The sequence below is a fragment of the Balaenoptera physalus genome, assembly GCF_965194825.1.
Source record: "Balaenoptera physalus genome assembly, chromosome: 3".
Taxonomy (NCBI): domain Eukaryota; kingdom Metazoa; phylum Chordata; class Mammalia; order Artiodactyla; family Balaenopteridae; genus Balaenoptera; species Balaenoptera physalus.
The window spans coordinates 6,668,302-6,692,768 of NC_138890.1; the positions used below are offsets into that span (position 1 = coordinate 6,668,302).

At 38.3% G+C, this 24,467-nt stretch overlaps 2 protein-coding genes across 13 annotated transcripts in view; one reads left to right on the forward strand and one right to left on the reverse strand.

The window, feature by feature from the left end:
* The window catches only part of LOC309658351 (zinc finger protein 177-like), a 53,681-nt gene that overhangs the window by 10,936 nt on the left and 18,278 nt on the right, over nucleotides 1-24,467 (forward strand). For 2 of the 7 annotated variants that reach the window (XM_082456816.1, XM_082456817.1), the window contains 6 exons: nucleotides 64-146; nucleotides 18,142-18,227; nucleotides 18,836-18,962; nucleotides 19,399-19,491; nucleotides 20,007-20,198; nucleotides 20,627-22,688. In XM_082456816.1, coding sequence (XP_082312942.1) covers nucleotides 89-146; nucleotides 18,142-18,227; nucleotides 18,836-18,962; nucleotides 19,399-19,491; nucleotides 20,007-20,198; nucleotides 20,627-21,732 — 1,662 coding nt within the window. In that variant the 5' untranslated portion in view covers nucleotides 64-88 and the 3' untranslated portion in view covers nucleotides 21,733-22,688. Of the gene's footprint in view, nucleotides 1-63; nucleotides 147-18,141; nucleotides 18,228-18,835; nucleotides 18,963-19,398; nucleotides 19,492-20,006; nucleotides 20,199-20,622; nucleotides 22,689-24,467 lie in introns of those variants that run through there. The other 5 variants (XM_082456820.1, XM_082456815.1, XM_082456812.1 and 2 more) reach the window with 5 other exon arrangements.
* On the reverse strand, nucleotides 4,287-24,439 carry LOC309658366 (uncharacterized protein). 6 transcript variants are annotated; one of them, XR_014262201.1, is made up of 4 exons: nucleotides 24,359-24,439; nucleotides 23,602-23,712; nucleotides 23,176-23,243; nucleotides 4,287-5,679 (listed from the first exon to the last, which is right to left on the reverse strand). XR_014262201.1 is itself a non-coding variant. In XM_082456849.1 (3 exons), exons 1-3 carry the CDS (start codon nucleotides 24,388-24,390, stop codon nucleotides 5,192-5,194), a joined length of 588 nt encoding a protein of 195 aa, XP_082312975.1. In that variant the 5' UTR covers nucleotides 24,391-24,411; the 3' UTR covers nucleotides 4,287-5,191. The 6 variants fall into 6 exon arrangements, 1 of the variants encoding a protein (XP_082312975.1); XR_014262202.1 differs by lacking the exon at nucleotides 4,287-5,679 and adding an exon at nucleotides 22,401-22,538 and having other exon boundaries at nucleotides 24,359-24,436; XR_014262204.1 differs by lacking the exons at nucleotides 4,287-5,679; nucleotides 24,359-24,439 and adding exons at nucleotides 22,401-22,538; nucleotides 23,863-24,326.

Genomic DNA, 24,467 nt, shown 5'->3' on the forward strand with positions numbered 1-24,467 from the left:
ATTTTTAACATCTTCCTTCCATTTATTTCTCCAAGAACATAATTTTTTTAAATCTCATTTCAGATTGGGAGATTTGTCTTAATGCCAGATGGTCATCACCTCAGTGGAATATTTTGGATGGGAAGAAATCCAGTGTGGTGGAAATGGTAAGATTCACAGGATATAATTCCTTGCTTTCCACACTAGTGGAAGATTAGTAGTTCCATAAGATAGGAAAGCAGCACGATAACTATGACGGATACTTGAGACTACTGTCATTCACCTGTTTTTCATAGTCTCTGGGCATTGTGAATTTGGCAAAAACTTTAAACACCCCTCACGATATATTTCTTCACACAGATTCACTCAGCTGAATATTCCCATGTATGTCATTCAGATGAAGTTTTGATAAATAATTTCATCTTGATCAATTATCAGCTAAACTCTATAAAAATCCCTGTGAAAGTAAAGAATACAACAAAACTTTCTAGTAGAACGATCACTTCATTCTGCTTGAAAGCACTAAGGGTCTGGAACCATGCATTGCAGTGAAAATGGAAGAAAAACAAAAACAAATAAAAAACTTCAACCATACTAATTTGTTTCTTGTATAGAAAAACAGAATTCAAGGCAGAGGGGAAAATCTCTGAATATAACAAGGTTGGAAAACTTTTTAAGTCATCATTAATCTCTTCATCGACAGGAGAGAAACTACATTGGAGAGAAATCAATTTTAACCATTGTGAAGAAGCCTTGAGTGAACACTCATGCCTTAAGGCTCAAAGGAAAACTTACATTAGAAAGAAAACTTGTGAGTGTTATCAGTGTGAAAATGCCTTCATAAAAAACTGTGCCCTTGATCTACACAAGAAAACCCATTCTGGAGAGAATGCTTCTGAGTATAATCGGTGTGAAACAGCCTTCAACCAAAATTTACACCTGGTTCACAAGAAAACTTACACTCAAGAGAACCCTGTAAATGCGCTGACTGTAAGAAAGGCTTACCTTCTTCCTCATACCTTAGGGAATGTATAAGAATTCATGGTGGAGAGAGGACGTATGCTTTTAAAGAACGTAGGAAAGCTCTTTCTCATTCTACAAACCTTTTTGTACATATGCGAACTCACTAGAGAAATACCCTATGAGTGTAAAGGATGTGGGAAGACTTTCACTCAATCTTCATGTTATTCAACATTTAAGAATGTAAGAAACTTGAAAAAGCCTTTTCTTATTCCCCAGATCTTGCTAAGCATATAAGATTTTATACTAGAAACACTGTGTTTGTAAGGAGTGCAGCCCAGAGTTTACTTTTTTCAAAACAGTATTCACATGCGAATTCAAACTGGAGAAAAACCTTATAAATGTAAGGAAAGTGGAAAAGCCTTTGCTAGTTCCTCATACCTTACTGTACATATGAAGAATTCACACTGGTGAGATGCCTTATCATTTTAAGGAATGTGGGAAAATATTTAGTATTTCATCTTGCTTTAAAAGGCACCTGGAAACTCACCCTGGGGTAAAACCTTATAAGCACTGTGGGAAAGCCTTTATTTGATTCTCATTTCTTATTTGACATTTAAGAATGCATGGTGTAGGGACTTCCCTGGTGGTCCAGTGGTTAAGACTATGCTTCCAGTGCAGGGGGCACGGGTTCTATTCCAGGTTGGGGAACTAAGATCCCACATATGCTGGCATAGCCAAAAATAAATAATTAAATTTTAAAAAATTTAAGAAATGAAGAGTGCACAGAAAGACCTTTTGAATGTAAGGAATGTGGTAAAGCATTTAGATAATCCTCATACTTTAGTCAACATAAAAGAAACACATACTGGAGAGAAGTGTATAAATGTAAAAAATGTGGGAAAGCCTTCACTATTTCATCAGGCCTTACAGTACACATGAGAACTCACACTGGTGAACAACCTTTTGAATGTAAGGAATGTGGGAAATCCTTTACTCGATCCACATGTCTTATTCAACATTTAAGAACTCACAGTGGGGAGAAGCAATATATATGAGGAATATGGGAAAACCTTTAGTAATACTTCATGCCTTTCTGAATGTATACACATTCACACTTGAGAGAGAACTTACGCTTGTAAAGAGTGTGGGAAAGCCTTTGATACTTTCACACTTACTGAACATGTACTAATTCATAGTGGAGATAACCTTATTGTAAGGAATGTGGGAAGCCTTTTGCTCTGCCTTATACTTTAATATTCACCTGTGAGTTCACAGGTGTGAAAATCTTAGTAATGTAAAAAGTATAGGATTTTTTTTTAGTTTTTTTTCTCTGCTTTGGGAAAGTATGAAATCACACATAATGAGAAATCCCCTGAGTGAAAGGGATATAGGAAAGCCTTTGATTGTTCTTTGTCATTAGGAAACATGATTCACACTGGAGAAGAACCATAAATTATAAATATAGGGAGTGTGGAAAAGGCTGTGTTAATTTATTGTAAAATTCACACTGGAGAGATTATGTATGAATGTAAAAACAATTAGAATGCTTTCAATGAATATCTTTTATATATTTTTATAAATAAAAATCCTAAAAAGTTTTTTTTTTTTTTTTTTTTAATGAAAAACCTTTGTTACAAAGAGGTTTTTAAATAAGACCTTGGGAAAGTTTTGGAGTACATGTTTTCACTTACTGCATACAAGAAAATTGATACTGGAAAAGAAAACCAAGTAAATTTTTATTTAAATGAGTTGCCTTTCTGTGTGCGTTTTTTTTTTTCAAGGTAGACCCATACTTTTAAAGACTAATGATGTTGAGCATAAATATGGTCAACTGATCTTTGACAGAGGAGAAAAGGAAATGGAATGTAGTAAATATAACTCTTTTCAACAGATGGTGCTGGAACAACCAGACACCCACATGCAAAAGAATAAATCTAGACACAGACCTTGCACTCGTCACAAAAATTAACTCAAAATGCATTGCAGCCCTAAGTGTTAAACACACAACTATAAAACTCCTTGAAGATAACATAGAAGAAAACCTAGAAGACCTTGGGTGTGGCAATACTTTTTAAAATATGACATGGAAGACATGATCCATAAAAGAAATAATTGATAAACTGGACATTATTAAAATTAAAAACTTCTCTAAAAAAGGCACTGTTGAGAGAGTGAGAAGACAAGCACAAATTGAAAGAAAATATTTGCAAAAGACACAACTGATAAAGGACTTCTAAGACTCAGCAATAAGAAAATAAACAGCTGATTAAAAATGGATTAAGACCTTAATAGACACCTTACCAAGGAAGATACGCAGATAGCAAATAAGCATTTGAAAAATGGTCCACATGATATATCATCAGAAGAAAAGAGACCACTACAAATCTATGAATCTATGAGAATGGCCAAAATCTGGAACACTGATAATGATAAATGTTGGTGAAGACATAGAGCAACAGGAAATTTCATTTCATTGCTGGTGGGAATACAAAATTGTACAGCCACTTTGGGATACAATTTGGTGGTTTCTTACAAAATTAAACATAGTCCTACCGAGTGGTACAGTATTCACACTCCTTGACATTTACCCAAGTAAGTTGAAAACTTATGTCCACACAAAAACCAGTACATGCATGCTTTGGGGGTTTTTTGTTTCTTTGCACGTGAATGTTTATAGTAGTTTTATTCATAATTGCCCAAACTTGGAAGTAGTCAAGATGTCCTTCAGAAGGTGAATGGATAAACTGGCACATCCAAACACAATATCATCCAGTGCTTAAAATGAATGAACTATCAGGCCATGAAAAGACATGGAAGAACCTTAATGCATATACTAAGTAATGCATATTACTAAGTGAAAGAAGCCAATCTGGAAAGATTACATACTGTATGATTCCAACTATATGACATTCTGGAAAAGGCAAAACTGTGGAGATCAGTGGTTGCCAGGGATTGGTGAGAGTGATGGGTGGAACGTATAAGCAAAGCACAGAGGATTTTTAGGGCAGTGAAAAATACCCTGTATGATACTCTAATGGATATACGTCATTACAGTTGACCCTTGAACAACAAGATTTTGAACTGCATGGGTCCATTCATATGTAGATTTTTTTCAATGAATGTACTACAGCATTACACCATTCATAGCTGGTTGTATTTGCAGGTACAGAACCCAGAGGGCCAACTGTTAAGCTGTACTGGTGTTTTCGACTTTGAAGAGGGTTGGGGACGCTAACCCCCATGTGTTTACAGTGGAGCTGAGAAAGGCTAGTGGGCACTTTACTTCTGCCTCAAAACACCATGCTTTTGTTGCTTGAGCAAAGCCTGGAGTCCACAGTTCACATGATACTGCCTTGTCAGGCTGTGCTCATTATGTGGTGAAAGAACCTAGCCTCCTTAAAATATTTTTGGAATGGAATATAGATTAATATTTTTCCGGTTTAAACACATGCTCCTAGTCTTTAATATTAGTAATTAAGTGCCTAAGATTTCTGGGCCCTTATGTACATGGGCAGATATTTTATGGAGCCGATCTGCCTGAGAGGCATGGTCAGCCGCGAGGGGTTGAGCTTTTAAATACAGATCTCCAGATATGGGTGATTCCATTAAATAATAAGGACCCTCCTAATGATTAAGTTTATGTCTAGGCAGATGTTTTATTCATGGGGGTGTCTAGAAAAGGCACAGAGAGGAAGTTATTGAAATTTTTAAAATCCTTATTTTGCGCTGTCTAACTGTAGTAACAACAACCCCAAAGCACCGTAAAATCCGTCTTTTCTCTACTACCAGATTTCCGTTTTAAATCATGGGTTCCGGTTATGCATATTTAAGAATCAGCCCTCTTTTGGCCCTGATAAAATCCATTTCTTGGCAGGTAGATTAAAGTGCTGATCGAGACTGTTTTTAGTTTTTAATACCAGGATAATCATTGTTTAAATTGGAGTCCGGACAAAAAAGTTCTCTGACTTCTGGGGGGCTTGCTTTGGTTAGGAAGAGGGGAGGGGCAGTGACCCCGCAAGAGAATCCATAATGGCTGAGTAGTGAAGTTTGGACTCCTTTTCCCTTCTGACTGCTCAGTCTCCTTTTCAAAACCTTGGGGACCTCTACTTTTTCCATCGAGGAGACCATATGGAGTCAAAGACCCGGGCTCAAGTGCCTGCGCACCATTTTACTTAAATGTGCAATCAAGAGTAAGTTACTCTACTTGATAAGCCTCCTTCGCTTAAAATAAACTTGCCTGCACTTCGCCTCAACTCTGTGCCCAGGCTCCCTGGCCAGGCCTCAGACACTCTCTCCGGGCCCGCCTCCCAGCCCCGCTCCCCCGTCGGAGTTCCGGGGTGTACTGAACTACTGGAGGCGGGAGCCTCAGGCCCGGGACCCAAAGCGGAGGTGCGCGTCCGCTGGCGGCTTGGTCCTCAATAGCTGCTTCGCGCATCTTGCCCGTTTCCATAAACGTTGGCGTCCGATCCGGCTGGGCCCAAATCCAGGTTCCGACCACGAGTCTGGAAGGGCCGTTTGATAGTGGGGAGGGGTCAAGGGTAAGGTTTACGGCGCCAGCTGCTCCCGGACCGCGGCGCCTCCTGCCGGGCTTCACGCGCGACTTCCCTCCCGGGGCCTCAGGACGCCCCGCTTGTCCTCCGAGCACCAACCCGCTCCATTCACGCCTGCTGGGGCCGCGGCTTCTTTCCGTCTCCCGAACGACTGCTCCGGCGGTCTGTCCCCCGGGAGGAGGAGGGTCTGGAAATAAAGGCAGGGCGCATCAGCAGGGTCTTTTCTCCATCGCCTGTCCTCCCCTCTTTAAAAGGCCTCCCCCAAGTCAGACTTTACTTTTCCTTAAGAAGATGCCCTTTCTTGTACCTCATTTTCTTCCGTTATGACATTTTTTGAAGTACTCATCAGTTCACTGAGATCTGCCCTTTTTTTCTTTGAACTGGCTTAAAGTTCTCTAGTGTGTGGAAGCAGCCTAGTCCCCTATTGGTGGACGATTGAGTTGTTCCCATCTGAATAGGCTTGTGCATGTTTCTTCATATTTCTGTACTTAGGACTTTAAGGTCGATTTTTAGAACTGAAGTTGTCGGGTCATGTGTAATATTCCTAGGTATTGCCAACTGCCCCCGTTCTATTTTGAGAGCTCAGAACGTGTATTTTGCATCCAGCAAGCTGCACACCTCTCTTAGTTTTCAAATAATCTTAACCTATAGATGCTTTTGGATGTTTACATATCATCCATGAATGACAGGTTTATTCTTCCTTTACAGTCCTCCAACCTATCATGTCTCCCCATCCTTTTCCGCTCTCCCCAACTTACTGCACTGTCTATATCCTGATTAGTAGAAGGAGCCACTTCTTTTTCTGTGTCTCAAAGGCCTTCAGCTTGTATCTAGTAAATAGAAATGTTTGCTGTATGTTTTCGATACATTTTCAGGTTTAAAGACATTTCCTTCTATTCCTCTTTTCCTCGTTTACTATAATTAACATGTAACTAAAATGTACAATTCAGTGAATTTTAGTATATTCCCAGAGTTGTGCAACCATCACCACAATCTAATTTTAGAAAATTTTCATCATCCCAGAAATAAATCCCATACTCATTAGCACTCACTCCCCATTCTTCCCTACCCTCCAGGCCCAGGCTACCACTCACTCATCTATTTCTTGTCTTTCTATACTTGTCCATTCTGGACATTTCATATAAATGGAATCATACAATATTTTGTCTTTTGTGAATGGCTTCTTTCACTATGTTTTCAAAGTTCATCCACATTGTAGCAAGTGTCAGTACTGATTCCTATTAATGGCCAAATAATATTCTTTTGTATAGATACATCACATTTTATTTATCCACTCATAATTTGATGGGCATTTGGGTTATTTCCACATTTGGGCTATTGTAAATAATGCTGTTATGAACATTCTTGTTAAAGTTTTTGCGTGGACTTACGTTTTCATTTCTCTTGGGTTTATACCTAGGAGTGGAATGCTGATTCATTTGATAATCGTATATTTAACATTTTGATGGACTACCGAACTGTTTTCTAAAGTGGCTGCACCATTATTCTTTACCACCAGCAAATAAGAGTTCTGATTTCTCCACATATTCACCAGTTGTTATTTGTCTTTCTGATTATAACTATCAAAATGAGTGTCGGGCTTCCCTGGTGGCGCAGTGGTTAAGAATCCTCCTGCCAATGCAGGGGACACGGGTTCGAGCCCTGGTCCGGGAAGATCCCACATGCCGCGGAGCAGCTAAGCCCGTGCGCCACTACTACAGAAGCCGACACGCCTAGAGCCCATGCTCCGCAACAAGAGAAGCCACAGCAATGAGAAGCCCGCACGCCGCAACGAAGAGTAGCCCCCGCTTGCAAAAGCCCGCCCGCAGCAACGAAGATCCAGCGCAGCCAAGAATAAATAAATTAATTAATTAAATTAAAAAAAAAAATGAGTGTCAAGTGGTATCTTGTAGTTTTGATTTGCATGTTCCTGGTGGCTAATAATAAGCATATTTTCATATGCTTAATGGCCATTGTATTTTCTTTAGAAAAATCGATATTTTGCCCATTTTAAAAATTGAGGTTTTTTTAATAGAGTTGGCTAAAATTATTTTTAAATCATTATGCAATGTTGGGTATTATCAAACACTTTTACTGTATTATTGAGATGATCATACTGTTTTCTACTTTGATCTATTCATGAAACAAATTATATTAATTGATTTTCTAGTAAGCCTCTCTTGCATTCCTGGGATAAACTCAACTTGGTTCTGATGTATTATCTTTCTCATTTTTTGATGTATTTGATTTGGACTTATTTTCTATAGACTCTTTGTATCTATGTTTATTAATGAGACCTGCATATCATTTTGTTTTCTTATAATGGCTGTCATGTTTGATATCAATATTATACCAATCTCAAGGAACATTCTTCTTCCTTTATCTACTTAGTCAAGGTAATCCCTTTGATAAGGCAAACTGTTTTGTGACGTCATCTTAAAAGTGGCATGTCCATCCCCTCTCCTTCTTTCCCCCCATGGTAATTATGTAAGGTACTGTCATAGATTAATCAAAATGCACACATGACGTTTTGGATCGTGCACATTTCTGGAGTTTTGCATAAGTGTGTCTAATCCCTGAAAGATTTGAGTCAGATTGGAATTCTCTCTTCTTTGAATGGCAGAACTGATCTATAAAACCTCTGAGCCTGGTGTTTTCTTCATGGGAAAAATTTATATGCCTAGTTCTTTATTTTGTTTTTGCTTTTTTGGTTGTTGTTTTGTTTTTTAAAGAATCTATCTGGGCAGTGAATTATTTGGGCTGGAGAGACCTGGAGTCTCTCTGAGGGGGTCAGCAACAACCCAGATTATTCCACTTTTATACATTTTTTAAATTGTAGTAAAATATATACAATATAAAATTTGCCATTATAACCATTTTTAAGCATACAATTCAGTGGCATTAATCACAATCACAGGTTGTGCAACTCTCACTGTCCAGGTCATTTTTGATAATTATTTTAGGACTATTCAGTTTGTTATTTCTAGTCTTATTTCTCTAGGAATTGAGCTATTTCCTGTGACTTCTGAGCTTGATTAGCATACAGTCATTCACAATATCTTACATGTTTAATCTCTGCAGCATCTATAATTGTGTTCTTTTTTGCTTTTCAATTTTCTTTGCACCTTCTCCCTCTTTCTTTTCTTGAATAATCTTGCATGATTTTTCCTATTAATTTTCAAAGAATCAATATTTTTTGTTTGATCTTTTCTGGATTTTTGTTTTCTAGTTCATTATATTATTCTTTCTTTCCTTCAATTTTTTAAAATTTATTTTGAGATTTTTTTCCTCTAAATCCTTTTTTTTTTTTTTTTTGGCCATGCTGCGTGGCGTGCAGGATCTTAGTTCCCTGACCAGGGATCGAACCCAGGCCCTTCGTAGTGAGAGTGCTGAGTCCTAACCACTGGACTGTCAGGGAATTCCCTAAATTCTTAAATTGGAAACGTAGACTAATTTTTAACTTTTTTCTAATATAAGTACATAAAGCCTAATTTTTTTCCCCTAAGGCCCACTTTAGCTGCAACCTACAAGTTTTGGTACTTAGCACTGATCAATAACCATAGTATTAATGTACTTTTTAATTTCTAATTTAATTCATTAATTATATCTTTTACCTATGAGTTATTCGTAAGTGTAATAATGTTCTCTAAACTCCAGATGTCAATGGCTTTTTTCTATTAGATTGAACTATGGTGAAACTGCTAACGTTCAACCTTTTTTTTAACCTATAAAAATGGCAGTTTCATATGGTTCAACATAATTTTCTTTTGTAATTAATATATAACTTAATTTCATTTTGGTCAGAGAACATATCTGTATACATCTTCTTTGAAAGACTTAAGACTAGCTTTATAGTATAGCAGTGGGGTCAGTTTTGTAAACATTCCACTTATGCTTGAAAAAGATATGTATTCTCTATTTATTGAGAGTAGTGTCTATAAGTGTTTTAGATGAAGGATGTTCATTTTACTATTCAGACCTTCAAATCCTCTTTTTTTCCTCTGATCTGTCCATTACTCAGAATAGTGTGTTAAAGTCTCTTACACTGATGGAGGTTTGTCAATTTCTACTTTAATTCTGTTAGCTTCTGTTTATAAATTTTATGAAACTATGTTACTTGTGTATACAACTTCAGAATCTTTATACTTTCTCATTAATTGAATCTTATATCCTAATGTAGTTACCTGTTGTAGTTAGTGCCTTTTGTCTTAAAAATGTGTGAAATTAAGTTAGCCAGACAAACTTTATTTTGGTTAATATTTGCCTGGTATATCATTTCCATTTTTGAGATTTAGTCTTTCTGTGTTGTTTTGTTTTTAGGGCATCTCGTGAAACAGCATAGAGCTGAAATTTATCTTAATCTAAAATGGCAGTCTTTGTTTTTAAACTATAGAGTTCAGTCCATTTATTTGTACATTTATTGTGATTATTGATAAAGACATTTTCTGCCATCTTACAACATGCTGTTTATTTTACTTGCTTTTGTTGTTTTTTTCCCCTGCTTATTTTTCTTGCCTTTGTAATAATTGAAGTTTTTTCCTCATTCCATTTTTTCTTCTAGCCTGTGAGTTAAACCCACTGTGTTCTTCAGTAGTTGCCCTAGCTATTTTATCATGCACACTTAAAGTCTAAAGCTAATCAATACCTTTATTCTCTAACGGAAGAATACCAGGAGCATAAGACTACAGTCACATCCCTCCCAATTTATATATTTTTATTATTCGGTAGCATTCCAGCTTGCTTTTCCATCTCACAAATTAGATATTGCTATTATTATTTTATATAATCAAAGTTCACTTAACATTTCAGACATACAAATTCCTATTTCCTGGAATACTGAGAATTTACTTTAGTGATGACCTTTAGATGGGTAAGCTCTCTTGGGTCTTTACTTTAAAATGTCTTTATTTTACTCCCCTTTTAAAACTTTAAGCTTTTCATATGGAAATTTTCAAGCACACACAAAAGTAGAGAAAATAATATAGCGAATCATATCTTCAACACTCAGTTTTCACAATTATCAATATTTTACCATTCTTGGATCCCGTAGGCCTGAGCTGTCTAATACACTAGCCATATGTGGCTATTCAAATTTAAGTTAAAATGTAAATTACTTAAATAACCCTAGCCTCATTTCAGGTGCTCAATAGCCATATGTAAATGGTGGCTATTGTATTAGATAGTGTACATAAGAGTTGGACAGTGCTGGTAGCCTAGTCACCTGCTTTTTCTTTTTTCTGGAGTGTTTTTACAGCAGATTCTGGACATCATGTCCTTTCATCGGTACTTAAGCATGCGTCTCTGGCTGGTACATAACCATCACCGCATTTTCCCACCTGGCAAACTCCAAAGTTCCCCAGTTGTCTCCAGAATATCTTTTTACAGTTTGTTCAAATCAGGATCTTAACAGGGTACCCACCTTGTTTTTTTGAATATGTATCTCTTAAGTTTGTTTTATCCCCTCCTCCTCCTTTTTCCTTTTTTTTTTTTAATCCACTGACTTATTGGAGATATCAAGGCGTTTGTCCTACATTATGGATTTAGCTGATTGCTGCTGCTTTGTGTTATTTAACTTGTTTATCTCTGTATTTCCTATTAAAAGTAGTTAGTCCAGAAGCTTGATTAGATTCAGGGTTTGATTTCATAAATTCACCCTTGAACCTAAAGAAGATATTTTAACTGGATTTAGAATTCTAAGTTGATAAGTTATTTTTCTGTCAGCACACTGAGGGTGTCGTCCTTTCTTCTGACATACGTTGTTGCTCTTGAGACGTGAGACATCAGTTTGTCTTTCCTTTTTAGGTGACCTGGGTTTTTTCCCTGGCTACTTTTAAGATTGTGGGGGGTGGGGGTGGGGAATAAAACACCAAAGAAGAAAATAAATGTAGGTGTGGATTTCTTTTTATTCTTTCAGCCTGGGATTTATTGTGCTTCCTGGATCCAAAGGTTAGTGTCTTTTACTAATTCTAGGAAATTCCTAGCTAGTTTCTCATCAAATGGTGTAACAAAGTTCTAATCTGGTGGTTAATCCTTGCATTGAATTTCTAACTTCAACGAGTCTGTTTCATTTCTAAAAATTACGTTTGTTTCTTAAAACTGTTTCATCATTTCTAGCATATCTTATTCCATATTCATCCAAATTTCTCTTAATTTCTTTAAGCCTGTTAAATATAGGGTTTTTTTACATAATGTCTAAAAAGTCTAATACCTGCAGTATTGTGCTTTCTTTTTCCTGCTGCCTGTGTTTTGACTGCTTCTCACTCATGGTACACTATATATTTTATATATTTGTGTTTCATAATTTTTTTAACTGTGACTTCCTCAATTTACTTAGAATTTTATCTGTGGGAATCCTTTGAGGCCTGGCTTGAAGTTGAGTTTTCCAGAGATAGTTCCATTTGCTCACACTAATTGCCTAGGGGACCCTCTTTAATGAAACCTAGAACCTTCTTTAAATAAAATTATTCTCTTGAGGGAATAATTTTGGATTACACAAGTAATGTGAATTTGGAATAAAACGTAAAATTTTCTTTTTCTACTATATCTGATGCCAAGGTCTAGACCAGTACATTTTCTGTCTGTCTCCTTCTGTATGGAAAGTTATCTTTCTTTTCTTTAGAACTTTTAATTATGGATTTTCAAACATACTCAGGAGTGAAGAGTACTATGATGAAACCTCCCTGTACCCATTATCCAGCTTCAGTGATTACCATGATTTTGCATTCTTAATTCTTCCCCTTGCTTACTATAATAACTGAGTTTTGTTTTCCTGGAGCATGTTAAAACAAATATCAAACATCATGTCATTTCACCCAGAATTTGAGTTGTATCTCTAAAAGAAAAGGACATCATAAGGATACAACCAGCCTAACCCAGTCTGGGGGCAAAAGAGGAAGGAGAACTGTTACAGAGCAAGAGACTTACGAGACAATTCTTTTTTTTTAAAAACATCTTTATTGGAGAATAATTGCTTTAAAATGGTGTGTTAGTTTCTGCTTTATAACAAAGTGAATCAGCTATACATATACATATATCCCCATATCCCCTCCCTCTTGTGTCTCCCTTCCACCCTCCATATCCCACCCCTCTAGGTGGTCACAAAGCACCAAGCTGATCTCCCTGTGCTATGCAGCTGCTTCTCACTAGCTATCTATTTTACATTTGGTAGTATATATAAGTCCATGCCACTATCTCACTTCGTCCCAGCTTACCCTTCCCCCTCCCCGTGTCTTCACGTCCATTCTCTACGTCTGCGTCTTTATTCCTGTCCTGCCCCTAGGTTCTTCAGAACCTTTTTGTTTTTTTTTTAGATTCCATATATATGTGTTAGCATACGGTATTTGTTTTTCTCTTTCTGACTTACTTCACTCTGTATGACAGTCTCTAGGTCCATCCACCTCACTACAAATAACTCCATTTCGTTTCTTTTTATGGCTGAGTAATATTCCATTGTATATATGTGCCACATCTTCTTTATCCATTCATCTGTCAATGGACACTTAGCTTGCTTCCGTGTCCTGGCTATTGTAAATAGAGCTGCAGTGAACATTGTGGTACATGACTCTATTTGAATTATGGTTTTCTCAGGATATATGCCCAGTAGTGGGATTGCTTGGTCATATGGTAGTTCTATTTTTAGTTTTTTAAGGAACCTCCATACTGTTCTCCATAGTGGCTGTATCAATTTACATTCCCACCAACAGTGCAAGAGGGTTCCCTTTTCTCCACACCCTCTCCAGCATTTATTGTTTGTAGATTTTTTGATGATGGCTATTCTGACTGGTGTGAGGTGATACCTCATTGTAGTTTTGATTTGCATTTCTCTAATGATTAGTGATGTTGAGCATTCTTTCATGTGTTTGTTGGCAACCTGTATATCTTCTTTGGAGAAATGTCTATTTAGGTCTTCTGCCCATTTTTGGATTAAGTTGTTTGTTTTTTTGATATTGAGCTGCATGAGCTGCTTGTAAATTTTGGAGATTAATCCTTTGTCAGTTGCTTCATTTGCAAATGTTTTCTCCCATTCTGAGGGTTGACAAGACAATTCTTTAATAAAAATAAACTCTTAATTTAATTCCTAATTTAAATAAATTAGGAGTTTGGGATTAACAGATACACACAACTATATATAAAACAGATAAAAATTAAGGACCTACTGTATAGCACAGGGAACTATATTCAATATCTTGTAATAACCTATTATGGAAAATAATCTGAAAAAGAATATATATATGTGTATGTATATATATATATTTATATACACACACATATATAGCTGAATGACTTTGCTGTACACCTGAAACTAACACAACATTGTAAATCAACTATACTTCAATCAAAAAATTTTTTAAATAAACTTTTAACAGAAGTTTTTAGCATTATCACAACACCATTATCACACACCCCCAAATTAACAGTATTTCTTGATGTTATCAGTGGTCTTTAGCTAAAGACCACCAGGGGCACACAGAGTTAAACAAGTTGGATTTATTACTTACTGCAGCAAGGCAGAATGCACACCATGGTGAACTGTGGGATATCTCAGTAAGAGAGTGTTAGAAAAGACTTATTAAGGAATTTGGTTTTGAACACGTGAAACTTATATTTTATAAATCATTGTTATCTCAATTAAAATAAATTTTAAAATTACTTTTAAAAAAGAAAGGGGAGGGACTTCCCTGGTGGTCCAGTGGCTAAGACTCCCAATGCAGGGGGCCTGGGTTTGATCCCTAGTCAGGAAACTAGATCTCACATGCTGCAACGAAGATTGAAGATCCCACGTGCCACAACTAAGACCCGGTGCAGCCAAATAAATAAATAAATATTTTTTAAAAATGGGAACATTGCTCTTGATATAAATACTAGCAAATTGGCTAGTAAGTTTAATAAAAAGTCATACATCATTTTAACATTCAAAAGGTTGCTTTAAAGGGCATCCAGGATAAAACTACTGACTCAGAAGCATACTGCATATTGGAATTATAAAATGTCATTTCAAGGATCAAGAGTGTGAGTTGTGGGCTTCCCTGGTGGCGCAGTGGTTAGGAATCTGCCTGCCAATGCAGGGGACACGGGTTCGTGCCCTGGTCTGGGAAGATCCCACATGCCGCGGAGCGGCTAGGCCCGTGAGCCACAACTACTGAGCCTGTGCGTCTGGAGCCTGTGCTCCGCAATGGGAGAGGCCGCGACTGTGAGAGGCCCGCGCACTGCGATGAAGAGTGGCCCCCGCTTGCGCAACTGGAGAAAGCCCTTGCACAGAAACGAAGACCCAACACAGCCAATAAATAAATAAATAAATAAATAAATAAATAAATAAATAAATAAATTTATAAAAAAAAAAGTGTGAGTTGTAAGTGAATGTGATTTTTCAAGCTATAGTGATATTTCCCGAGAGATGGTGATATTTAAAATAAAATTGTAGTTTAATCCAACAACAATACCTTTTTTCCACTTTGGTAGAAATAGCTATTTTTGAAGGCAGATTCTCTAGTTTTCAGACTAATTTCTTTGTCAATGTTGGGCATTTTTTAGACTTTGTCAATGTCTAGTTGACCTTTGTCAATTGAGAACCTAACATCATATAACTTAAAGGGATATATTTTTAAGATGCCAGCTGAAACCAGGAACTTAGTAAATGCAACTACAAAGCCTTAATATAAAAAAAAAACGAACCCACACATTTTTCTAACCTATAAAAAAAAGAATTGGGGCTTGTATTAGGTGCTTTTGGGGTGAGTTCTGGATTGGATGTTGTAGGGTGCAAGGGTATTCTGTGTTGGGCATCTTAGTAAATGTTACCTACAAAGGGGGAAAACTATACTGAGACTAAAATTATAATTGATAAACAAGCAGCAGTCACTCATATTAGCCAGAAAAGGGGGATGTTTGGTCATTTTTGAGGTGTAAATAATGTTTATATTTTGTCCATGTTCAGACACAATTACAGAGTGTTCTTGCTTTTGTCTCAATATATCATGGTCACAGAGTGACCTTGTCTTGTTGCTGTTTTGGGTGTTGAACAGGAGAACACCCAGACGTTGCTGTGAGTTTCAGGCCAGCTCATCACAACAGTAAGGCCTAGCTGAGAGTACCAGGTCAGCTCCTGCATATCAGGGGCTGCTTTCTCTCTCTTTTTTTTTTTTTGGTGCTGAAACCCAGGATGCTTTTCTCTTTACCAATATCGTCTAATACCCTGTCTGTGTTCTGTTAACCCCAAGTATCTCAAATGTGTTTTTATAGTCGTTCGAATCAAGATCTAAGGGCCACACTTTACAATGGATTGTTACGCCTCTTAAGTCTCTTAATCAGGAAGAGTTCTCCCTTCCTCTTTCTCCTCCAAACTGGATTTGTCTGATTATGTCCTGTATATAATATCATTTAACATGTCCTCTGTCGCCTCCTCTTACCCTTCTATAAACTGCTAATTAAAGGATTTGTTAGGATTTTTTTTTTTGGCAAAAATATTTTATAATTGGTGTTGTTTCTTGTTACATCATATCAGAACTAATGATGTCCAGATGTCTCTTTTGAGATGTTAAGATTTATCAGTTGGTCCCAGTGTGAGCTTGACCTTACTTTATAAAGTTCCCCAGCACATGTACTTAGTCTTAAATTATCTCCTTCAGATTTCTTGTTAATTACAAAAGAAAAAAAGGGTAACTTAATGGGGAAACATGCTGCATACCACCTTAACCAAATGATCAAAGTTAATATCAATAATGAGACAAGACTGGCACCATAAGCCTCCTGAAGTGATGCAGAGAAGGACAAACATCAATCACATAATACGTCATCCAAAAATGAACTTTGTGAATCTAATCATGAGAAGACAACAGACGAACCAAAACTGAGGCTGTCTGTAAAACATCTGGCCTGGACTTTTCAAACCTGGGAAGATGAAGAAAGGCTGAGGGACTGGTCCAGATTAAAGAAGATTAAAGAAACATACTTTGAGGGCGTGATCCTGGATGGGAATTTTAAAAAGTGACTGCTATAAAGGACATTACTGGGCCAGTTGGTAAAATTCTGCATATGGATTGTATGTTAGATAATATTAAATCCTGCTTTCAGTCATTGTGTTTGTGTTAGAGAATGTTCTAAGTTCCTATGACACTCTGAAGAATGTAGGAGAAAAGGGTCATGACATCCACAATTTCCTCTCAAGTAGATTCCTCTCAATATCATTCTTGATGAAACACCCACACCCCCATACACGCACACAACACACACACACACACACACACACACACACACACACACACACACACACCCCTACAGAGAGAGGAGAAAGAAAGCAAATGTGATAGAACTTTAACAACTGTTAAAGAGTATAGGGAAGTTCATCATATTTACACTATTCTCACAACTTTTGAGTTTGAAATTTTTTCAAAATTAAAAGTTGAAAATAAACATCCCCATTCACTTTTCACCTAATATTTTAATAGCCACTTATTGTCATTGCCTAGGTCCATTAATTTACTAGTGGTTGCAGAATGGTGACTTTCTGATTCTAGCATTTTCTTCATAATAAATGAAGCTCCTAATAAAGTTTCTATGATTGTTCTATAAAGAGCTTTCCCTTATCGCAACTATTTGGTAATCATAAAATATTGTTCATAAAGGAGGGAGCGGGGTGATACATGCTTGATTCTCTTTTTTAATTACATTTCTTTAAATAAATTTATTTATTTATTTATTTATTTATTTTTTGCTGTGTTGGGTCTTCGTTGCTGTGTGCGGGCTTTCTCTAGTTGTGGCAAGCAGGGGCTACTCTACTTTGCAGTGCACGGGCTTCTCATTGCAGTGGCTTCTCTTGTTGTGGAGCATGGGCTCTAGGCATGCAGGCTTCAGCAATTGTGGCATGTGGGCTCAGTAGTTGTGGCTCGCGGGCTCTAGAGTGCAGGCTCAGTAGTTGTGGCACACGGGCTTAGTTGCTCTGCGGCATGTGGAATCTTCCCGGACCAGGACTCGAACCCACGTCCCCTGCATTGGCAGGTGGATTCTTAACCACTGAGCCACCAGGGAAGCCCTACACGCTTGACTCTTTTCACGAATTTTCAGAGTAACAAAATTATATCCTGGCCACCTCCAGTAGTGACCATTGAGGGTTTTTTTAGTAACACTATAGACTCATGGCTTTGTTTTACATTTGGTATATTTCAACTGATTGTAGTCATTATTCTTTATTAAATTGTTCCATCTTAAGCCAGTGGAAACCTTTTTAAGTTTTCTCCTGTGTGGTAGGTTCCTTGCTTTCTGGTATAAGCTGTTCCAGGCTCATCTTGAACATTTCTTGTTCCACATTGGACTCAGCTATTTACCAAAGGAATCCTGGTTTCTTATACAGACAGATGGCATTTTGAGGAATTTTAACACTAGAGCGCTCATTGCTCCTGAGTTGTGAGTGACTCTAGGCATTTTTGGTGGTTCAGTCTAGGGAAAAGTTTAAAAAATAAGTACATACAGTATTCCCATTCCTAACTGTTCTTGGAGAGGGAGATAAAATCTGTACTGTATTGTTTGTATGTATATGTGCATATATGTGCATTTGTGTGTGCATGGTTAAAGCTAGTGTGAGGAAGCTTCCAGGCCTGTAAGTGTTGAATATCTGTCAGGCCTTGACTCTCATGGCTTCTTTCTTCTTCTCTAGGTCTGCATGCTCCAGGCCAGGAGCCTGACCAGGAGGGAGACACAAGAGGAAGAATGGCTGCAGGATCGCTGACAACCTGGTCAGAGGTATGTGGGAAGTTACTGTTTCCAAAAAAGCATTGCTGTTCCTAAAGGATACATCTCTTGCCCATGACCCACAGCTTCACAGCCCAAGCAGGCTGGCCTCAGGCTTCCCCAGTTCTCTGGGCTTCTCAGAATGGGAGATAGAGGATGTCTTAGGAAAGGCTTCAACATTTGTTAATTTTTTTTTTCCAGATAATCCTCCAGGGTGAGTATTAGTTGCATATTCTGCTGGGTGCCATGAAGGAAAATAAAGACTTTTTTCACTAGGAAAGACATTCATTCATTTTCTAAGTATTTTTCTCATTCTGCAGTATGCTCAGTCTTGATCTTCAATAAGACTGGCAGATTCCTCACAACCTAGTTGTGGAAATATCAGTTCCACTGTGTTAGAAAACCTGCTAAGCTGCTGGATGATATAGTCCAGGGAGTGAGGACAAAAGTGGAAATTTCCAAGAATTGAGTCTTGGGTCAAATAATGAGACCTCTGAAGCATGTCTGAGCTTCCTACACATTGGGTCTCCTTCCCAAGTCCTGTCAGCCTCACTCGCCATCTTTCTGGTTCAGAGTTAGAGATGGTCCTTGGCTGAACCTGTGTACGTGTGATGTTTTAGAACTCGGTGACCTTCGAGGAAGTGGCAGTGGACTTTTCACAGGAGGAGTGGGCACTGCTGGACCCTGCTCAGAAAATCCTGTACAGAGACGTGATGCTGGAGAACTTTAGGAACCTGGCCTCAGTGGGTAAAGTTGACCTCATTCCTTCATATTCATTTGTTCATACACATAATAGTTCTTCATCACATATCTGTTCCAGAAACTGTGAAAAGAATGGCAGTACATGGTAAACACAGAATGGATGGTTCCTGCCCTTGTGGGGCAGTCTTGTGGCTTCCCATGAAAATGCACTGATTGTATTTTCTCGATCCTTAGAAAATTTAGGTAATTTGCAGATCTTGGGCTTGGAATTCAAGGGTCAGGTCGTGTGGGACAAGGAGTGTGCGTGTTTGTTTTGGGGCCCTGTGAAATAGTTATATAATCTGATTGTTTTGCTGCTCCTAAAGCTGTACTTGCCTATCTTCAGAATCCTTTAAAACCAAAGTATTGGAATCAATTTTGTGGAAAGATTTCTTGTTTCCTTCACAGTCTCCCCACATCATGTGTCTTTCCCCATGAGCAGGGTACCATCTCTGCAAACACAGTCTGATCACTGAAGTGGAGCAGGAAGAGCTGAGGCCAGAGCAGAGAGGAATTCTCCAAGGTGCATATAGAGGTGAGCCTCAGGCAGAAAGGGGTCATTGTATGGAATAGCCACAGCCTGTGAGGGGTGATACAGTTGGGAATGTCAGTCATTGTGGGAAAGAAGGCAGAGGCCATTACATGAGCTTTTCTTCTTTCACCATCTCTCCATTCATTCATACTTCCATTTGGTCTCAAAGAAAAAACTATTTTAATTACTCTTCCAATTTCACATTTCCTTTAATACTTCTTGTTCAGTTCTCCCCACTTGATTTCCAGATAATACCTTCTCTTATTGTCTCAAGCCTCCAGAATCCTTAGTAAAATACCTCTCATTTCCATTGCTTGTCCCTATCATTGGCATCTTTTTCCAGAGCCAAGTTCCTAAATTAATTTCTCTGGTCACTGGTTGCATCTTCTCTTTCACATTTTCCTCCTATATTTAGTGTTATTATTTGAAAACAAATCCATAGGGTGCCTGCCTCCTTTTTTCTTTCATCCCTACTTTTTCTCCCAATAATTATAAAAAATTTCCCCATTCACTTTCAGACCGGGATACTCAACTTAAATCAAAAGACGCAATTCTTACGCAGAATGTTCCTGGGGAGAAAACTTCCAGTGGCATAAAAATGGTGAGATTCACTAGAAATGATTCCTGCTTTTTTAGAATGGGAGAACTCTGTGAATTTCAAGGAATTAAAACAGCAGCAGCACCCAAACAAGGGGAGACACTTGAGGCAAGTGGAATTCACTCATCAGAAAGCTGCTTCAGGAAAGCCTTTATGAATCCCATAAAATTGGAGAAATCTCCAAACCTACCTCAACACTTGCTGCCTTGCAGAGAATATCAAAAAGTAAACATTTACTTAAATGTGATTCAGTTATTAAGTATTTAATAAATAATTCATTCATTCTTCACACATGACTAGAAAAACTATATTTAGGATGCCCTTTGATGGGAATGAATACCATGGGGCCTTGGGAAGAGTATTCAGCTATTTCAACTTGAAAGAATAGCGCAAAAGGTATACACACACCCTGAAAATGGTAAAAATGTTAGTCATAATAATATGCTTCATATATATGGCAGAATCCACATGGGAGTGAGTTCCTCTGTGATGAAAGTGAGAAAGCCTTTAGTCACCACTTATTCCTTATTCTGTAGGCAGCAACTCACCCTGATGAGATACCAATGGAATTTAATCATTGTGGAAAATTCTTCAGAAAGAACTGTCACCTTATTTGTCCAAGATATTGCAAGAGAGAGAAATGCTACAAATATAAAGAATATGGGCAAGACTTTGGCCATCCCTCAACTCTTAGGAGTCATGTGAGTACTCACACTGGAGAGAAAATTATTGAATTTAATGGTTGTGGAAAAATTTTCAATCAAGAGTCATCCCTTAGGAAACACTTAACTCTCACAGGAGAGAAATCTTCTGAGTGTAATCAACATCTTATGTCCTTCAACTTACACTCTTCCTTTTCAGTACATGAACAAATACCTACTGGAGAGAAACTCTGTGAATGCAGTGACTATGGAAAAAGATCTTCCCTTAGTTTCCACAAAAAAATGTGTATTGTGGAGGAAAGCTCAAAATGTAATGAACATGGGAAAGTTTTCACTGGCCCCTTGTCCCTTCAGATATGTGTGAGACCTCACACTGGAGAGAAACGTTATGAATGTAGCAATTGTGGGAAAGCCTTTGTTTTTCAGTCTTCCCTTAAGAAACATGTGAGATCACACACTGGAGAGAAACCTTACGAGTGTAATCATTGCGGAAAATCCTTCAGCCAGAGCTCTCATCTTAATGTGCACAAAAGAACTCACACTGGAGAGAAACCCTACGACTGTAAGGAATGTGGCAAGGCTTTCACTGTTCCTTCATCCCTTCAGAAACATATGAGAACCCACACTGGAGAGAAACCCTATGAATGCAGTGACTGTGGGAAAGCCTTTATTGATCAGTCATCCCTTAAAAAACATACACGCTCTCACACTGGAGAGAAACCTTATGAGTGTAACCAATGTGGAAAATCCTTCAGCACAGGCTCTTATCTTATTGTGCACAAGAGAACTCACACTGGAGAGAAAACCTATGAGTGTAAAGAATGTGGGAAGGCCTTTAGGAATTCCTCTTGCCTAAGGGTACATATGAGAACTCACACAGGAGAGAAGCCCTATAAATGTATTCAGTGTGGAAAAGCATTCAGCACCAGCACTAACCTTATAATGCACAAACGAATACATACTGGGCAGAAACTATATGAATGAAATGACTACAGGCTAGCCTTAAGGGGTCCTTCACATCTCACTCATTTTAGAACTCACTCTGGAGAGAAACCCTATTGTGACCAATTTAGAAAGCCTTCAGGCACAACTCTTAAGTCACGTTGTACTGGGACCAACCTTATGAATGTTATGGTTCTGTGATTGTATTTATCAGTGAGTGTTTAATCTTTAAAGTGTGACAACTCATTAACTGATGAGTATTAAAGATTATACAGCACTCTAAATTCCCCTTGATCTACATCACAAAAGTTTTGATATGTAATGTTTTTATTGTAATTAAGTACTAAATATTGTCCATTTCTCATCAAGATGTCTTGGACCAAACTATAGGTTATTTAGAAATATATATTTTAATGTGCAGACTCTGTACAAATTTTAGTTATCTTTTAGTTATAGATTTCTAAATTAATTGCATTATGCACAGAATGCATGGTCTTCGTGATACAGATCCTATAAGACATAGATTCAAACAGAAAATTATTAGAGACTTGCTACATGGCCTAATGTGTGAGACACGAGAAGTTGCTGTCCCAATATCCATTCCTCCCCTCCTTCTTTCAAGTAACAAAACTACAACTGTGTTCAAATTAGCAGTGTGGACAGTTCGTAAGGATTCATCTCCCAGCTTTCCTTGCAGCTGTGAGTGCCCATGAGCCCACAGTCCTGGCCAATGAGAAAGGAGGCAGAGGTCACTGCTTGTGGGTTCTAAAGAATTCCATGGAGATGGGAGCATCGCATCTGGCGTTTTCACTTTACCATTTGCCCTTTGTCTTATCTCTTCTTTTTTCCTAGAGAATAGACCAATAGGATGACAGTCATACACTACTGATTATATAATAAGGACATAAGATATTATTTAGCTATGTATAAGCAACTATGGGTTGCTTATTTCTGGACTTCTTGTAACATGAAAAAAATAAACTAACTGGTTTAAACCATTCTTGTGGGAAGAGTCTGTTTCAGTGGATTTCAGTCTCAACTAATACATCTCATATGGTCAAGTTTTAAGAATCCTTCAAGTATAGTTGAAAACAATGTGTATTCTATAATTTGTTGGGTATAACAGATTTTCAGTATATCTGATGGATAAATCTTATTGTGTTTTTAAAATCTGTATCATTACAAACCTTATCTCATGATCTCCCCTTTATTGAGAGAGGTATGTTAAAATGCCCCAGTATGACTGTGGGTAGTCAGATTGTTTTTTAAATTCTATCTTTTATTTTGAGGCAGTATAACTGGATGCATAAAAATGTAGTCATTTTGTATGTTTCTGGTAAATTGTCCTTTCATTCTTATATAGTGTTTATCCTTTTCCCCCTAATAATGATGTTCATTAATTCACTTGATATAAATGTGAGCTATTGACCTAGTGGATAACATTTAATGCCTACCAATTTTTAAGGACAACCAGAAACAACTTACCTTTCTTCATCACCATGTTAATTATGATGTTCCTTGCAACACCAAGAGAGATATCCTCCATGACATCCCTTGTGGGAGACAAAGAGATCAGGAGTTCCCCAGTGGCTGTCCCCACCAAAGACACCAGCAGCCCTCACCTATCTCTCTGTTGCTCCTTGCTTTGCTTCTGTAGTGATTTATTCCCCAGCCTAGTGGGATATGAGGGATCTCATCCATAGAGACTGATGGCTCAATGTTTAATGAAAAAGGAAAAGGGGAAGGAACATTTTGTTCTTGCTCCCAAGCAACCTCAGAAGGTTTCTCAACTCAAATCAGTTTGTAAATCTCCTGGTCAGTGTGCTTGGGCTCTCTTGAGTGCCACTGCCTATCAACATGTAAGAGCATCCTCCTGAAAACCAAATTGTTACAAAATAAGGATTCCCCCACCTTGGATATAGACTCTAGTCCCTCTCAGGTTGATCGGGACAGTCTAGAAAGGGAGGCCACTGCTCACAGCAGGGGTCACTCGGGACCACCAGGAGCTTAGCAGGTAAATATCTAAAGAAAAAAGAAATAAAGAAATAAAGAAAAAACAGGGAAACACAAGAGACCAAAAGAAAAAAATTAAGTATAAAGGCTGGAGCTTTACGAGGCTACAAGCAATCCCCCCACCCCCTACCAAAAGAAAGGGGAAACTTTAAATCTTACGTGCCAAGTAGTTTTGAGGTCTAGCAGACGTAATGCTGTCTTCGATTGCTTACTGATTTAACAACAACAATGAAAAACACCCAGATGCAGGGGACAGCATTAGAGTTTAGCACTGTGTCCTGCCTTGTGGAATTGACCGGAGGAGACAGACTACTTTATGGATTGGCAGGATTATCGATATGGGAAAATCACTGTTAGGGCTCTAGGAATGAGGGGAGAGGCATGTAGAAGACCTTTTGATGTGCTTGCTTGGGGTGGGTCCCTGCCCGCAGCCACGCCCTTCAGGCGCCAGTATTCAGCGATCTAAATACGCACAAGACGTATCCCACCTCCAGCCCAGCCTCAGAAACAGGCCGCGCCCCCCACCAGCAGCCCCGCCTAAGGACTGGTTCCAGCCTCGACCTTGTCTTTGGGGCTCATTCAGTCCCCAGCCCCGGCACCTAGCCCACCCAGAACCCATCTGTACCCACGCCCGAGAAAACTAGGATTTCTCCACCTGAAGGGATCGAACGTGGCCGACGGCGCCATCGCGGAAACCCCGCCTCTTCCGACCCCTCCCAAGCCGGAAGCGGAAGTGGCGAACTTTGTTCGCCGCAGTCTCTTCC

Excerpts from the sequence above, each read along its gene's own strand:
- LOC309658366 (XM_082456849.1), bottom strand. The coding sequence starts at position 24,390 with ATGGCGCCGTCGGCCACGTTCGATCCCTTCAG. Across the intron at positions 23,244-24,358 it reads GCCACGTTCGATCCCTTCAG|GGATGTCATGGAGGATATCT; the intron begins GTGGAGAAATCC and ends GTCTCCCACAAG. Across the intron at positions 5,680-23,175 it reads TAACATGGTGATGAAGAAAG|ACCCTCCTCCTCCCGGGGGA; the intron begins GTAAGTTGTTTC and ends CTTTATTTCCAG.